The following is a 13,826-nucleotide window of genomic DNA, read 5'->3' as shown; positions in this document are numbered from 1 at the left end:
GAGTACAATTGTACTGATTGATACACTGCATTTTTCATAATGTCTGTAGCAAGAAGATGAAATTGGTCGTGAGTGTGTTTTATTTTGAAGGTTCTCTACGGAAGTAGGTTACTTCATTGACGCTGGGAGCTCTCAATAACCGTACAAGTTTCTCAACCCCTGTGCTATTTTTATTGATTAAAAGGATAAGGATAAAGTGAAGTTTAACAAATGATTTGTATACTGTTGGTAGCCGGCCACGGCACCGTCTTAGAGGCACAAATTAGGGTAAGTCGCGTATATGTTGCAGCAGAAAGGAGATAACTTGAAGCAGTGCAAAGTTCGCATTTGGTATGTAACGTTAGTGGTCCTACACCTCACAGTACGCCGAACTACCTTAAAGAATCGGGCACTTCACCGCTGGGTTACTTGTCTGCTGTCTTGTATACCTGTTAGGCCAACAGTTGGGACATTTACAGAATCGTAAGGATGCACTGGTGCATTCGGCTTACATCTGACGATATGGCCTATCAACCTTAACGTTTTTTTTAATGAAATTAAATGTTGTATTATTGTCTCGCGGTCTTCACTGCCCCCTGCCGAGCTAACGAACGTTAGAAGGTGACGTGTTGTGTCCAGGAACACCTATGATGCTGAGTTTGACTTGAAAAGTGTAGGCTATATAATATCACCAGCTAGCTACGGTAGCTACATTTGGCATTCATTTCAACATTAAGCCTGTAGCCCCTGCGTGTTTGACATATAAGCTTGACCCCTCATGAATTTTTAATCAACATTTGTAATGTAGTATAAAATGGGCATAGACATGGAGGTGAATTGTTTACTTTAAGAACACACACTGTAGCGCAGTGGTTCTCCTCGCCACTGTCGCAATAGCCACTGCTAATGCTCTTGAGGGAAATACTGGAATTGTTGGGGCTTTGTAAATTATAGAGTGTGGTCTAGACCTACGTCTCGAGATAACTCTTATGATTTGATACTATAAATAAAATTGAATTGAAATTGAATTGAATTCTCAAACTTTTCTCAATAATGTTTGAAATATTTTTTAGTCACGTACCCCCTGACGAGTGCAAAGCATTTTTGGTAGAAAAAAAGGCTATATAAAGAGGTACATTACAGCTCTGCACCATTAGTGTCTGATTTACTTAACAAGCTTGTAACTGAAACACACTTAAATGTTACTTCAGATGCTTAGAATCCATAACTAAATTAATTTTATGAATTATGCATAACTGACAGATTTGAAATGAACATTTCTAAAAGGAATCTCACGTACCCCCTGCAGTACTCCAAAGTACCCCTAGGGGTACAAGGATCCCCATTTGAGAAACACTGTTGTAGCGTATAGTGTATAGTATGTGAATAGCCAAGTGAATGCTACTTGTTGCATATGCTGTCATGGTGTGTGTTAGTATGGTTATTTGTAACCTGTATTTGAGTCCATCAGTTTTTTCCACCTCCCATCTCCCAGAATGATGACACAGGCTTATACAGCCACCTAACTGGCATACCAAAGGCTTTACTTCCTGGCATCGGCGGAAAGAAGATCCTTGACTTTTGGTGGGAAACGGTCAACATGTGCGTAACAAGTGACAAGTGGCCCCAACATGAACAGACCTTTCTGATTATCTTTTGACTTTTAAACATATGGTTAACTTCTGCATCTCTGATTTCTCTCCAGGCGACAACTGTTCACAGAAGTGTATCTGGTCACTAATGCAGACAAGTGAGTTCTACCCAGACCCAGTTGGTGTTGATTTGGCAGTCTTTTTACAGTTTATTACCAAAATGTTTTTTTCTGCTCCTGCTCCATTCTTAATCTGTTACACTGACCAGGTATAAACACTATGAACGCTGGGCCACTGCAAATGACTTCCCGGTGGAAAACGTTGTAAATGACGGCAGCACTACATTGGAGGACCGTCTCGGGGCCGTGGCTAACCTGGAGCTGGCCATACGCAGCCGCAAGCTGCAGGACGATATCATTGTGGTACGATGAATCCATCTGTTGATGTTGGAGCATGTCCGTTCACACAACTGCTCAGTGTATTCTAGTAGAACTGAATGAATGTGTCACACAATGATGATTTTCTTTTTGTGTAAGCAGATCGCAGGAGACATGCTGTGTGCAGACCACAACTTTGACATTGCTCAAGTTATCCGCTTCTTCAGATCAGAGGTAATTCACCACGATATAATTTATTCATTTTAGAAGACATGAAACCATATAAACTATTTTGTGCAAACGATATTCATGAAGGTAAAATACATCTTTTTGTGGTGGTGAAGTCATGAGCAGCTCATCCTTTTGTGTACGTGCTGCAGCCTGGAGAGCTGATCGTATACTACGAGCTGGAGGTGTAGGGGAAACAAGTACACTCTTAATACTTACTTTTCCTGGGTTTAGCATGTGATGTCTGTCATGTAATCAATTGTGATGAATAAATCAAACAGATGTAACCTCACTATGTAATCACACCGTTCCACCGAATCCAGTTCCATTTACAGGTCCCACACACACACACACACACACACACACACACACACACACACACACTCGCTTTTCCTTCTAGTTATGTAAGTTTAACAGGATCCACTATCAATCATGTATCATGATGTGTGCTTATTTAATGCATATTGTGATTATGTTGTAACTTAGTGTGTCATGTTAAAAGCACAAATTAGGCCCCAAAGACTTGGACTTGTGTGTGTGTGTGTGTGTGTGTGTGTGTGTGTGTGTGTGTGTGTGTGTGTGTGTGTGTGTGTGTAACAGGATGTGCAGGTTTGATATCTATTTGGGTCCTAACAATGGTGAAGTAAGGCTCAGACTTGGGTGAGCGAACAGGAAATCTAAATGTGCATCCGGTTTGCAGCACACAGAAGAGGGTTCTCCGTTCTAAAGAAGCTGAGATACAGATATTAATCGATATCTATCTATATAATAAAATGTAAATATAAAAATAAAAAATTAATTGTGAAAAGCTCACCAGTGCTTGGCTCCGTTTTGAGGTAGTATGATCAATGACGCGGTAATGATTAGGTTATTGCAACATGTATAGTGTTTGGGTAGCAGAACCCAGGGCACTAATTAGTCTAAGCATTGTCTAAGCTGATCTCATCAGGAAAGCCAAAACTTGGACGATCTATATCTCTTTCCAACCAACAAAGTGCTTTTTGTGTGGGTGTGGGTGTGTGTGGGTGTGTGTGGCAGCCTGGAGAGCTGATCATATACTACGAGCTGGAGGAAAGTGAGAAAAGCAGCTCCAGGGGCATTGTGGAGGTTTGCCCTGACACCCATAGGTGAGAAGACGTTTTTTTTCCCTTAGTTTAGTCCCATAATGCACCACATGCTGTAACAGCAGCATTAGAAGTACTTTTGTGTGTGGAGCATTTCAGAACTTCATTGACAATCATTTTCTACATGTGACTATGTTGCAGATTTGATTTTAATCTAATGTCGTTTTCTGAATCAGGATAACTCGCTTTTTGGAGAAACCGCAGGAGGGGCTGACAGCATCGCGCCTGGCCAGCGTGGTGTTTTACTGCATCCGGAGAGACACACTGTCCTACCTGTCGGACTTCCTCAGAATGCAGCCTCAAGCCACAGACAGGTCCTTCGGACGATTCTGGGTTCGTAAGTGCTAATTCATTAAGTGTTATTTCAATAAAAGGTATTACTTTTTGATAATGTTACGCCCGTACACATTCAAACTTAATTTTACTCTACAAACTAAATCGATTATTGATACTAGATCAGGCAATTATCAGACAAACCATTGAGTTGGGGAGGATTTATTCTAATGATTGCAAAACAATTCTGCGGCAGTATATGCTTTGACTTTGCTTTTCATTATGATAAAACTCTTAAGATAAAAATGTTACTCACTCAAACTATAATTAGTCCTACTTTACGAATAACATCAGTGCATCATCATGAATTAATAAAATAATGTAAAGTAATAAATGTACTGGTTAGTAAATTTGGGCTCCTTTCTCTCCAGGAGTGGCTTATTAACGAGAAGCAACTCGATGTGTTTGGGATGAAGCTTCCTACTGGCTTCCAGCTCATTGGACAAGTGGTTTGTATCCCTACCTCAGTTCATCAGCTATGTTTTGTGTTTTTTTTTTACACAGCACGATAAGCCGCACTAAAAACTGAAGAGGAACACGTTACCAACAAAATCCAAAGATGCACCTGTTTACCAGATTACTGAAATATGAAACATTTATGTTTGAAAAGTTATGATGGCTGGGTGCATGTGAGGATTTACACAGTGAGCATGTTGATAAATGCATTTAAAAGTCATACAAATTATTTCGAAAACCTGTGTAATCCACTGGACTGTCAGGCCACAGGAAATGTGGTAAAATAAACTGTGGATTTGAGAATTGCACATAGACTTTGGAGAATATGGTAAATGTATGTAGAGAATGTAAATTGTTACTGTCTGGTGGTGTGGTAATATTTAGGGCAAGTTGAGTAACTACACTGTCCTCATGCAAGGATTAGATGCTGTGTGCTGTTTTTCTGTTGCAGCTAATAAGTGGATTTGTATATAAAAGAAAACCTTTAGTAGTATTTATATTTTATTTTTACGTTTCCTCTAATAACATGCTTCCTCCTAACACATCAGGGCCTGTCAGACTACACCAAGTGGCTCACCCACTACTCTACCAAGCAACAAGATAATCCTGCTAAACCAATCACATACAGATCATTTGCTAGGTAAGAAAACATTAACACAAAGGACTCTTGTGTTAATTGCCACTTGAATTCCGTTTGAATTTAGCTCAGATTACTGTGGTTTTTCCAGCTTGCAAATAAAAGCCTCTTCCTCGTCCTTAACTCACAATAAGTGCAATTGGATGTTAGAACACAACCTGACAGACACTGTAAGAATTGATTTTTCCAAATGTATGACGACCCACAGGGTTGGATTAATGGGGAACCCCTCAGACGGCTTCAACGGAAAAACCATCGCTATGTCCATCTCTAACTTCTGGGCCGAAGTCACTCTAGTGGAGAGCCAGACTTTGGTAACACACACACACACACACACACACACACACACATTAGTTAAAACACCTTCAACATATTGTGCAAAAGTCATGCACATTTCTGTGACTTTGTAGGTTTTAGTCCCTCATCCACTCAATGACCCCACAGAGTTTGGAAGCTTGCAAGATCTGTTCTGTATCAGCAGGAAGGAAGGGTGTGTACCCAACAACAAAAATACATGATATAGTTGGTCATGTTGAGCCTTTTTCAAAATGTTGTGTTAATCATCCACTGTAGGTACCTGGGAGGTCTGCGGCTGCTGCAGGCTACCTGTAAGAAGTTCTACCAGTTCTGCTCCAAACAAGGGTGAGATAAGTAACTGAGATAACACAAGACCAAGATATTCTTGGATCGAATCTTTAATAACATTCAAATGGAGCAAATATGAGCATTAGCATTATCTCTTTACCTCTTACTTTGTTGGATGGATAGTGCTCTAACTTTACCAAACATCGTGGGTATATTTTGCAATTGTAATGACCAGCTTTTCAATGTGGCAAATGGACCTAATTTTACCTATTTTATATTTAAATTTTTTTTAAATATTTATTTTTAAATTTTTGCTTTAGTCAAAGTCTGACACTGTGGGCCCCTCCCCTCCCCAACATCAAGACAACTCCCTATATTTGTTCACATTTGGCAATTAACAACATTAAACATATTAGCTATTAGCAGTTCCTTATTGCAATCTACAGTACAGTCATCACAACTGGAGTACTTTGATACTGAAGAATAAGAGAAAACTTAAACACATGAAAATACTAAAAATATTAGTATCAAGTCTGTTTGTTCAGATTTGACTGAGTTATGATTCCAGAATGAAGGAGTTAACCCCATCAGTTGTATTATTTGCCCCTTCTGTTAACCTCATAACAATCTGAAGGTCTGCCGATACTGTTTTTCAGAGACTGGAGTCCGTTTTAAAAGCTAGAGGGAAGATAGCCAGAAACCAGAGGACATAAGGAATATGTTGGTACCAACCTGCTAACTTTTCAGGAAGGGTCTAAAGTTAGGCTGAATTTTATTTTTCTGAAAAGAATCGCCCCCCTTGCAATTTTTGACAGCCCCCTCAGTTTCTTCATCCTGGCACTTGGCCTGTTGTGGGCAGGAGAGAGTGGCTGATTGAGAGTTAGTGAGGTGACGGAAAGGAGAAAAAGTCAGAGGGCATCTGGTGGACAGGAAGAGAATGGCAATGGGCGGGTTTGAGGAAGTGGGAAATGTGTGGCTGGAGGGGGAGACAGAGAGGCAGAACGTGACACCAAAACAGAAGTAAAAGAGAGTGAATATAAGACTTACATTCATCAGATCACCGGAAACACGACTTCACATCAATGATAATGTTACTTTTTAACTGCTGGGTGTGTAAATTAGCAGCTGTTTGCTAACAACTTTACTAGAGTGGTAATCTCGCTTTGCCAGACCCTCCTCCAAAGCGTGCTGGAGGAGGGTCTGGCTACTCCACACAGCATTCGGGGATGGGAGCAAAACGGTGCTCTGGTTTATTGGCATTTCTTAAACCAATCACAATTGTCTTGGGCGGTGCTAAGCATCGGAGAAAAGCTGCGGTGCCACTGCAAAATAGGCCCAGAAGGAACTTGATTTGGTGGAACATATGTACGTTTAAAAGTTGTTGTAGTCGTGCAACAGAAAACTCAGATTGGACAGATAGTCTAGCTAGCTGTCTGGATTTACCCCTTAAAAAAAAAAAAAAAAAAAAAAAAAAAAAAAAAAAAAAAAAAAAAACCAATTAACGAATATAGACTGCTAGAGTGGCAACGTTGTGTTCACAACTTGTTTCTGCTGCCTCCAGGTGGCCAAAGAAGAAATAATTAATAAAAATAAGACTTAATTTAGAAGAAAAAAATAGATTAGCATTGCAATCAGGTTGGAATGTTTTCACTGCACTGGTGAAAGAAATTTTATATTGTGTGTGTGTGTGTGTGTGTGTGTGTGTGTGTGTGTGTGTGTGTGTGTGTGTGTGTGTGTGTGTGTGTGTGTGTGTGTGTGTGTGTGTGTGTGTGTGTGTGTGTGTGTGTGTCACTGCAGTATCGCTTTGACAAAGCAGAACTTTACACTGAAGTACGACACCAACATTCCTCGGCAAGTGGTGAGGATCTATTCAAAAGCTGGTCACAGTGTGTAATGTAAAAAATGATATGCCATGATGAAATGATTTGTCTCTGTTTTAATGCAGGGCCTTGCTGGAAGCAGGTAAGTAGTTTTAGTTTGATGTTCTGTGCAGGCTAATTTAAAGGTAATTTTGCACACTAATTTAATAATTTACTTGTTTACGATCCTCTCTTTTCACAGTGCCATCGTCTCAGCTACCCTGAAGTGTCTTATGAAATTCTACAACATCACAGACAATGTAAGGATTTGTCCCATCTCATGGTGTTACCAAAGGCATCAGAGTTAGCTCTTGATTTTCTCATCAGTCTGTCACTCCTTCCACTGCTGTTATCAAAAAAAACAAAAAAAACATCAGCCTCTCATGTTTTCAGTAAGTAATTCAGTAGATTTCCCCCACAGATCCAGTGAAGTTACACACAGTTAAAACAACACTGCAACAGTTTTTGTGTGTAATTATCAAAGTTTAAAAAACCTTATTTTCCCCTGACGTTGCGCCGGGCCCGATTCCAACCATGCCCTTTGTGCCTCCCTCTCTCTCTATCTTCAGCTGTTCCTGTAAAATAAAGCGCCCAAAATGTAAAAAAAAATCTTAAAAAAAAAAAATAAAATAAAAACTCACCTGAGACAAAAGACGGCCCCCGACTAGTTGATAAAATGTCTCAAAAATGAATAAATAAATGTTAAATTATATAAAAACGTATCTACCTTGTATTTATCTATTCATGCATTCCCATTTTACACTCTAGGATCTCCCAAAGCCGATCCGAGCCAACTTCATTCTCAACGTAGAGACTGATGAACTTTTCATCACTGCTGGCCTGCAGGACAGAGTTGTTCAGGTCAGTAACAGAATCAGCTCTACACAAATGTACTGCACTCTGTCACCCCTGCACAACATGTCAGTTATCTTTATTTGCATACCTACAGTAGCATGAATTGTTTGCCCCTTTGTCTTTACAGGTCTATGAAGGCTTAGTCTACATGGATTTCAGCAAGAAGCTCATGGAAGAGCAGGGCTACGGTATAGAAGTCACCGTCTGTAGATGCTAAGCAGATGATACAAAAACATTTCTTTCCTAATGTGTGTTTGTGTTTTTCATTCTCAGGGAACTATGTTTCTATGGACATGAGTGGGCTCCCACTGTTCTGGCTGGCGTACCTGAGCGACCCCAGTGACTCTGGACGCATCCACAGCAACATCAGACAGCGCTGGCTCAATGGTGCGTCTCATATCAAACATTGCATTGGCCTCCTGTTATTTATCAGGTCACTGCTAAATAAACGTAGACCAGGTGTCCCTGCAAAATAGCCTTAGGAAGGAACTTGTTTTGGTGGAATGTGAACGTTCAAAAGTTGTTTTAGTCGTGCAACAGAAAACTCTGATTGGACAGATAGTCTAGCTAGCTGTCTGGATTTACCCTGCAGAGATCGGAGGAGCAGTTAACCATAGTCTTCATAAATTCACCGGAATTTAAAATTCCAACACAAAGAAAGCGGAAGGTAACGGACATCCGACCGAAAAGAGGGACATCTGACGAAATTTCTGGCGGCAACGGAGCAATCCCGGAAGTGGAACGTCGTGGATATAGACTACTGTTCGATCAATGGGATTTTGGTTCTGATATTTGGAAAAGGAGATAGTGATATTAGCCATATTTTAGGCAACGTCGGTTAGTCCACCACTTTGTTCCAAACTGAAATATCTCAACAACTGGATGGATTGCCAAATATTTAGTACAGACATCAACCATCCCTAGAAGATGAATCAAGATTTTTGTATCCCCTGGATTTTGCTGTAGCTTCATCAGCAGGTCAAAAAACTCACTTATCCAGTGAAATATCTCAATATTTACTGATGGATTGTTTCAAAATTTGGAGCAGAGGTTTGTGGTTCTCAGAGTATAAATCTTACTAGCTTTGGTGATCCCCAGATATTGGCTGTAGCAAAATATAATTTTTTCATTTTTCTATAAACAGACCAAGACGTTCTTCAGTCCTTTAGAATAACATGCTAGCCCATGTGCATATTTCCATCTATCTATTCCTTTGAGAAGCTATAAACATGGAATGGTTAGTTGAACTAGTTTCATGCTGCTCTGTCTTTCCACAGGGGAGCCTCTGGTAGTCGAGGCCATGAAGACTTTTGCGGAGCTCACTGATCAAGCGAGGTTGGTTTGAGTACTTGGAAGTGGATTCTTGATCAAGAATTTATGCAATATTTAGCAGTGGTGGTTTTGATCAAAGTTTAGCAGGGCAAAAACAAGGCATATATAATCATGGGATTTATGTCTAGCCTTTGCACAGCTCAAATTGGCTTTGGGCTTTCTGAAATGTGTGAAATGTTTATGTACTGTGCGTTTTAATAAATGCCACACACACCACGCAGTGTTAATTTGTGTGTTAATGTGCTGCAACTCTGCTGATAAAATGTACCCAGTTTTTGTCCTTGTGGCATTTCAGAAGTTCAGAACATTCACAGTGAAGCTTTGTCTGAGCACTGATTGAAAATGTTCTCCCTCAGGATGGCTCTGCAGGACAAAGACTGGAGGCGTCTGGCACAACTGATGGACCAGAACTTTGAGCTGCGGAGGTAAACAGTATATATTGATGTGAGGCACTTGTATTGCAGTTACACTCATAGCTAAAGTAACAACATGTCCCACAGGTCTGTCTACACTGATGACTGTCTGGGTCCTGGGAATCTCAGGATGGTTCAGCTGGCGAGGCAGGTAGGTACTTAAGGGTTCCACTACCTGCGTCGAGCAGAGCATGTTTTATTGAATGGTATTATTCACTCCTTTCTCCATCTCGATCTGTATGTGCCTGCAGGGTCTGTTTTTGCATTCATAAAGTTGTTGCCGCTTCTTGCAGTTTGGCTCGGCGGTGAAGTTACCTGGCAGTGGGGGGGCCGTGGTGGGTCTGTGTCTGGATGATGAGCGACTGGTAAGACTGCACTATGTGGATGTTGTTGTTTTTAGCTGCCATCTCCTATCTATGCCAGTCTGAGGCCATGGGATTGGAGCTTCGTATTAATGTTGACATTCCTGTGTCTTAGTTACCTTAGATATTAGTGACCTGCTGGATTTCAAAGTTTACTTCATTCAAGTAAAAGGAAAAGAAAACATACAACAAACCGTACAAGTTCTACAGAACTACATTAGATTTCTGTAGTTGAAAGTAGACCTAAGTAGACATATTCTGTGATCGTGAAAAAATGCTTTGACAGCCCTTAACCTCACCGTCACGTCCAAGTCCTTACATAGCTCCATAATGTGTCATTTGACAGGACTACCAAATTCTTTGCTCAGTTATTTCTTGAAGTCTAAAGATCTTGGCTGTATCAGTAAATTAACATGTTCTGAGTTAATTCTAATAAATAGAATTTTTTGAGGTAGGATGTACTGTATTTGTGAATCTGGCATCAATGCGCTGGTGTCTGATGCAGTCTGTGTTTGGCCCTCTAGGTGGAGATGAGGCAAGCTTTCCAGGAGGCAGGCTGTGTCTTCTGTCTCATCACACCATACAACCCATCTGCCAGCACTGTCAGCGGCCAACACTAACCTCACATCTCCCCACGACTCAGTCAGGCTACTCAAGGCCAACTCAGGGCCATCGGTTGCACATAGCACAGTGTGGCCCTCAATATGCCATTTTCAGACGAGTTATTCTTACAATGGACAGCAACGATCATAACCAGTTACATGATATTCAATGAAAGCCATGAATAAAAAATAATCAGGGTTGCTAAAAGGATCTTTACTATTGATGATGAGGTGATACTTTGTGTAATAATAATGTATCAGATCAAATCAAGATCAAATTATGTTTAGTCAAACATCAGGTATTGCTTCACTTTGTCCCCAAAAAAATAGTGAATCTGCATGTTTCAAAATTTTGTTGCAAATTTTATGAGATTAATTTAAGATGTAGCGAGTTGACAACCTTGTGTCAAATTTAGCATTCACTCACAACAATGTAAAAATTATGTAATTATTTGTGTACGTTTGATTCATAGGTTGTATAGATCTAAATACACCATCTTTGTATAATTAATGTATTTTTTGTACACAAATTAAAAGCAAGTGTTCTCTCTTAGTGTTTTGTCATACTGTGCAGCTTGTAATAGCCATATGTAGCCTATATCACTCTTAAAAAGAAGCATCATTTATTAACCCGTCCCTTCTGAAATAACAGGTAGTCACATTGTATGACCTTTTTTCCTCAAACCCCATATATTCAGATCTATTTTATTATACTGTGTATTCTGCCACTGTACACATTCAGTGAGCAGATCTAATTTGCTGTTTCCTCCAGTGGGCGGAGTAGCAGCTAGGGCTCTGCCCGCACAGCACTGCTCTCAGCTCCGCTTCGCGTAGTTGTCGTTACCTCTCCACTCATGCGGACCCGGCCGAAGCTCATGGACTAGCCGGAGGTCTGGTGGTGGAGCTGTATCGGGCTTGTAGCGGACTGGCTGACCCAGTGGACAATGGCTGCCAAGGAGGATCTCTACAGTAAAATCCTCCCTCGGAGGCTCCGGCAGAATCGGTCGGGTTCAGTGAAATGTGGCTCCAACCTGGACGTGCTGTTATCCATGGGCTTCCCCAGACCAAGGGCGTAAGTAGTCTGACCTAAACACAGACTGTGTGTGTGTGTGTGTGTGTGTGTGTGTGTGTGTGTGTGTGTGTGTGTGTGTGTGTGTGTGTGTGTGTGTGTTGGCTGGAGGATTACATGCATGTCAGACGGGGACATGGCCGGTGTGTGAGAGCACTGACGTTAACGGTTTTGTTCGTGTGAGTTAGGCTACGTTAGCGGACGGGTCAAACGCAGCATCACTCCACACGTCGTTTCCCTGCATCGATTTCCACTGTGCGCAGCTAGCTGGTCCCTTCCAGCCAAGCCATATACAACTGAAGAGTAGAAGGGAGTCGAATAAAATATGATACAGTAGAATTAAATAGGCTACATAAAAGCAGAATAATGTCGGGTGTAACTAATAGAGCTAAAGCGACGAGCTGAGTGGAGCGAGACAGAATTATGAACATATCGGCTAAAAGTTAACAAAAGAAGTTAGCATCAAATAGCCTACAATGTAATTTTCCTTTTTCACTCTTTCCCTCAGTTTGAATTGGAGCCACAAATGAATAGATGTTAAAGCTCTATTGGAAATGCCTGTGTTTAATTAGAAGTTTTATTTTCTTTTTTTCAGTTGAGTCAAATAAATCTACGGAAAGGTATGTTTCAGCCATATTATTGAGGAACTGTCATATGTGAACTATTCAGAAAACTGGAGTCAGGAGTCATGAAGTCATGACTGACTGACTGACTGACTGTGTGTGTGTGTGTGTGTGTGTGGGGGCTGTCAATACCCCCTGTGTTTACCCTGTGTCCTCTGCTGTTAGTGAATGGAGGGACTGTCTTTGACTTGGCCAGATCAGTGAGTTCACATCCGTCCTGTCGGCTACAGGCTCTCACTGTAAACACAACACTACTGTACACTGTATATCACCAGCCAGGAAACCAGCCAGGAAACCAGCAGTTTACACACAGTTACTAATAAATACTTGTAGGATTGATCATTTTCATGCTAGGCAATTTTTTTTGGTGGTATGTTCACTTTTAATGTTTTTACGCGCTTATTAATTCAAAGGAAAAAAGGTAAAATGGGCTATAGGTCTATGGTGTCAGAGCTGTCCCTAGTGAATCAGTAGGCTATACACCGTGTAATGGATTCCTGGCTCTTAATTATACGTTGTTTTTTTAATTTTTAATTTAGAGTTGGATTACGAACGTGACAACATTTTTAATAATTGACACACTCATTCAACACAACATTCACATATTCTCATTTCATAAAGTTGATATGGAAACTAAAACGTTTTTAGTAGTTGTCTGTCTACACATCCAGCAGAGACAGAGCAACAATAACAGTTAATCAGATTTGTGTTTATAGCGACCTGATGAAGTTCCATATTCACTCTTCCTTTTTGCTCAGTTTTTTTTTGTGTCCAGTCCACCAACTCCTGAGGTGAATATCTGGCTCTCAAATGCTGCGAACTTTGTCTGCCATTTGATGCTGGGCAGGTAGTGTACAGCGGAAACAGAACTGTGATCAAAACAATTGCAATTTTAGAATAAACGTGTAAGTCCTCTCTGTGTGTAATAGCGACACTGTTTTTTAAATGTCATAAACATATATTTGGCATTTCTGTAAAGCAATTTTGCGTTACGTATCGCTGCACATATACACCAATATGGATATGTGTATGGGAAGCTACTGTAATATCATCAGTCCATTTTATTGGTTTGGCTGTAGCATGTATTCTGTCCGTGTGTTTTGCACTGCAACTCTCAGACATCATTTGTTTGTCAAATGCTATGGCCAGTACTGTGACATCATTTTCCATATATGATGATTGTCATTGACTACCTTAAACCTTTACTTGTTATTATAAACAAACCTTAAATGTAAAAACTTCCTGTGTACCAGAGGATTTTTCAAGGAACAACCTCTCTGACGCCAGCTGGTCAGAACAGCAGATGGAAAAGCTTCCATTAACCGGCTATAGTCGAATCAGTATCGTGTCATATTAATTAGTGAAAGTAGCTAAACCTATTTTTGTCCATTTTGTTTTAG

At 40.5% G+C, this 13,826-nt stretch overlaps 2 protein-coding genes across 4 annotated transcripts in view; both read left to right on the top strand.

Moving 5' to 3' along the window:
• The first annotated feature begins 66 nt into the window (after positions 1–66).
• Positions 67–11,287, top strand: LOC120548132 (glucuronokinase with putative uridyl pyrophosphorylase). The gene is made up of 23 exons (XM_039784169.1): positions 67–267; positions 1,475–1,581; positions 1,685–1,729; positions 1,840–1,993; positions 2,111–2,182; positions 3,215–3,303; positions 3,477–3,633; positions 4,005–4,082; positions 4,638–4,729; positions 4,935–5,040; positions 5,137–5,216; positions 5,300–5,368; positions 7,109–7,169; positions 7,257–7,273; positions 7,373–7,430; positions 7,939–8,031; positions 8,153–8,213; positions 8,299–8,412; positions 9,303–9,360; positions 9,714–9,782; positions 9,858–9,921; positions 10,064–10,135; positions 10,657–11,287. Exons 1-23 carry the CDS (start codon positions 211–213, stop codon positions 10,750–10,752), a joined length of 1,869 nt encoding a protein of 622 aa, XP_039640103.1. The 5' UTR covers positions 67–210; the 3' UTR covers positions 10,753–11,287.
• A 236-nt stretch (positions 11,288–11,523) lies between these two features.
• The window catches only part of ubash3bb (ubiquitin associated and SH3 domain containing Bb), a 44,090-nt gene continuing 41,787 nt past the window's right edge, over positions 11,524–13,826 (top strand). For 2 of the 3 annotated variants that reach the window (XM_039785575.1, XM_039785572.1), the window contains exon 1: positions 11,524–11,806. In XM_039785575.1, coding sequence (XP_039641509.1) covers positions 11,679–11,806 — 128 coding nt within the window. In that variant the 5' untranslated portion in view covers positions 11,524–11,678. Of the gene's footprint in view, positions 11,807–12,215; positions 12,424–13,826 lie in introns of those variants that run through there. The other variant, XM_039785583.1, reaches the window with a different exon arrangement.

Source organism: Perca fluviatilis, chromosome 2, assembly GCF_010015445.1.
Source record: "Perca fluviatilis chromosome 2, GENO_Pfluv_1.0, whole genome shotgun sequence".
Classification (NCBI taxonomy): domain Eukaryota; kingdom Metazoa; phylum Chordata; class Actinopteri; order Perciformes; family Percidae; genus Perca; species Perca fluviatilis.
This window is presented reverse-complemented; position numbering and strand designations above follow the sequence as displayed.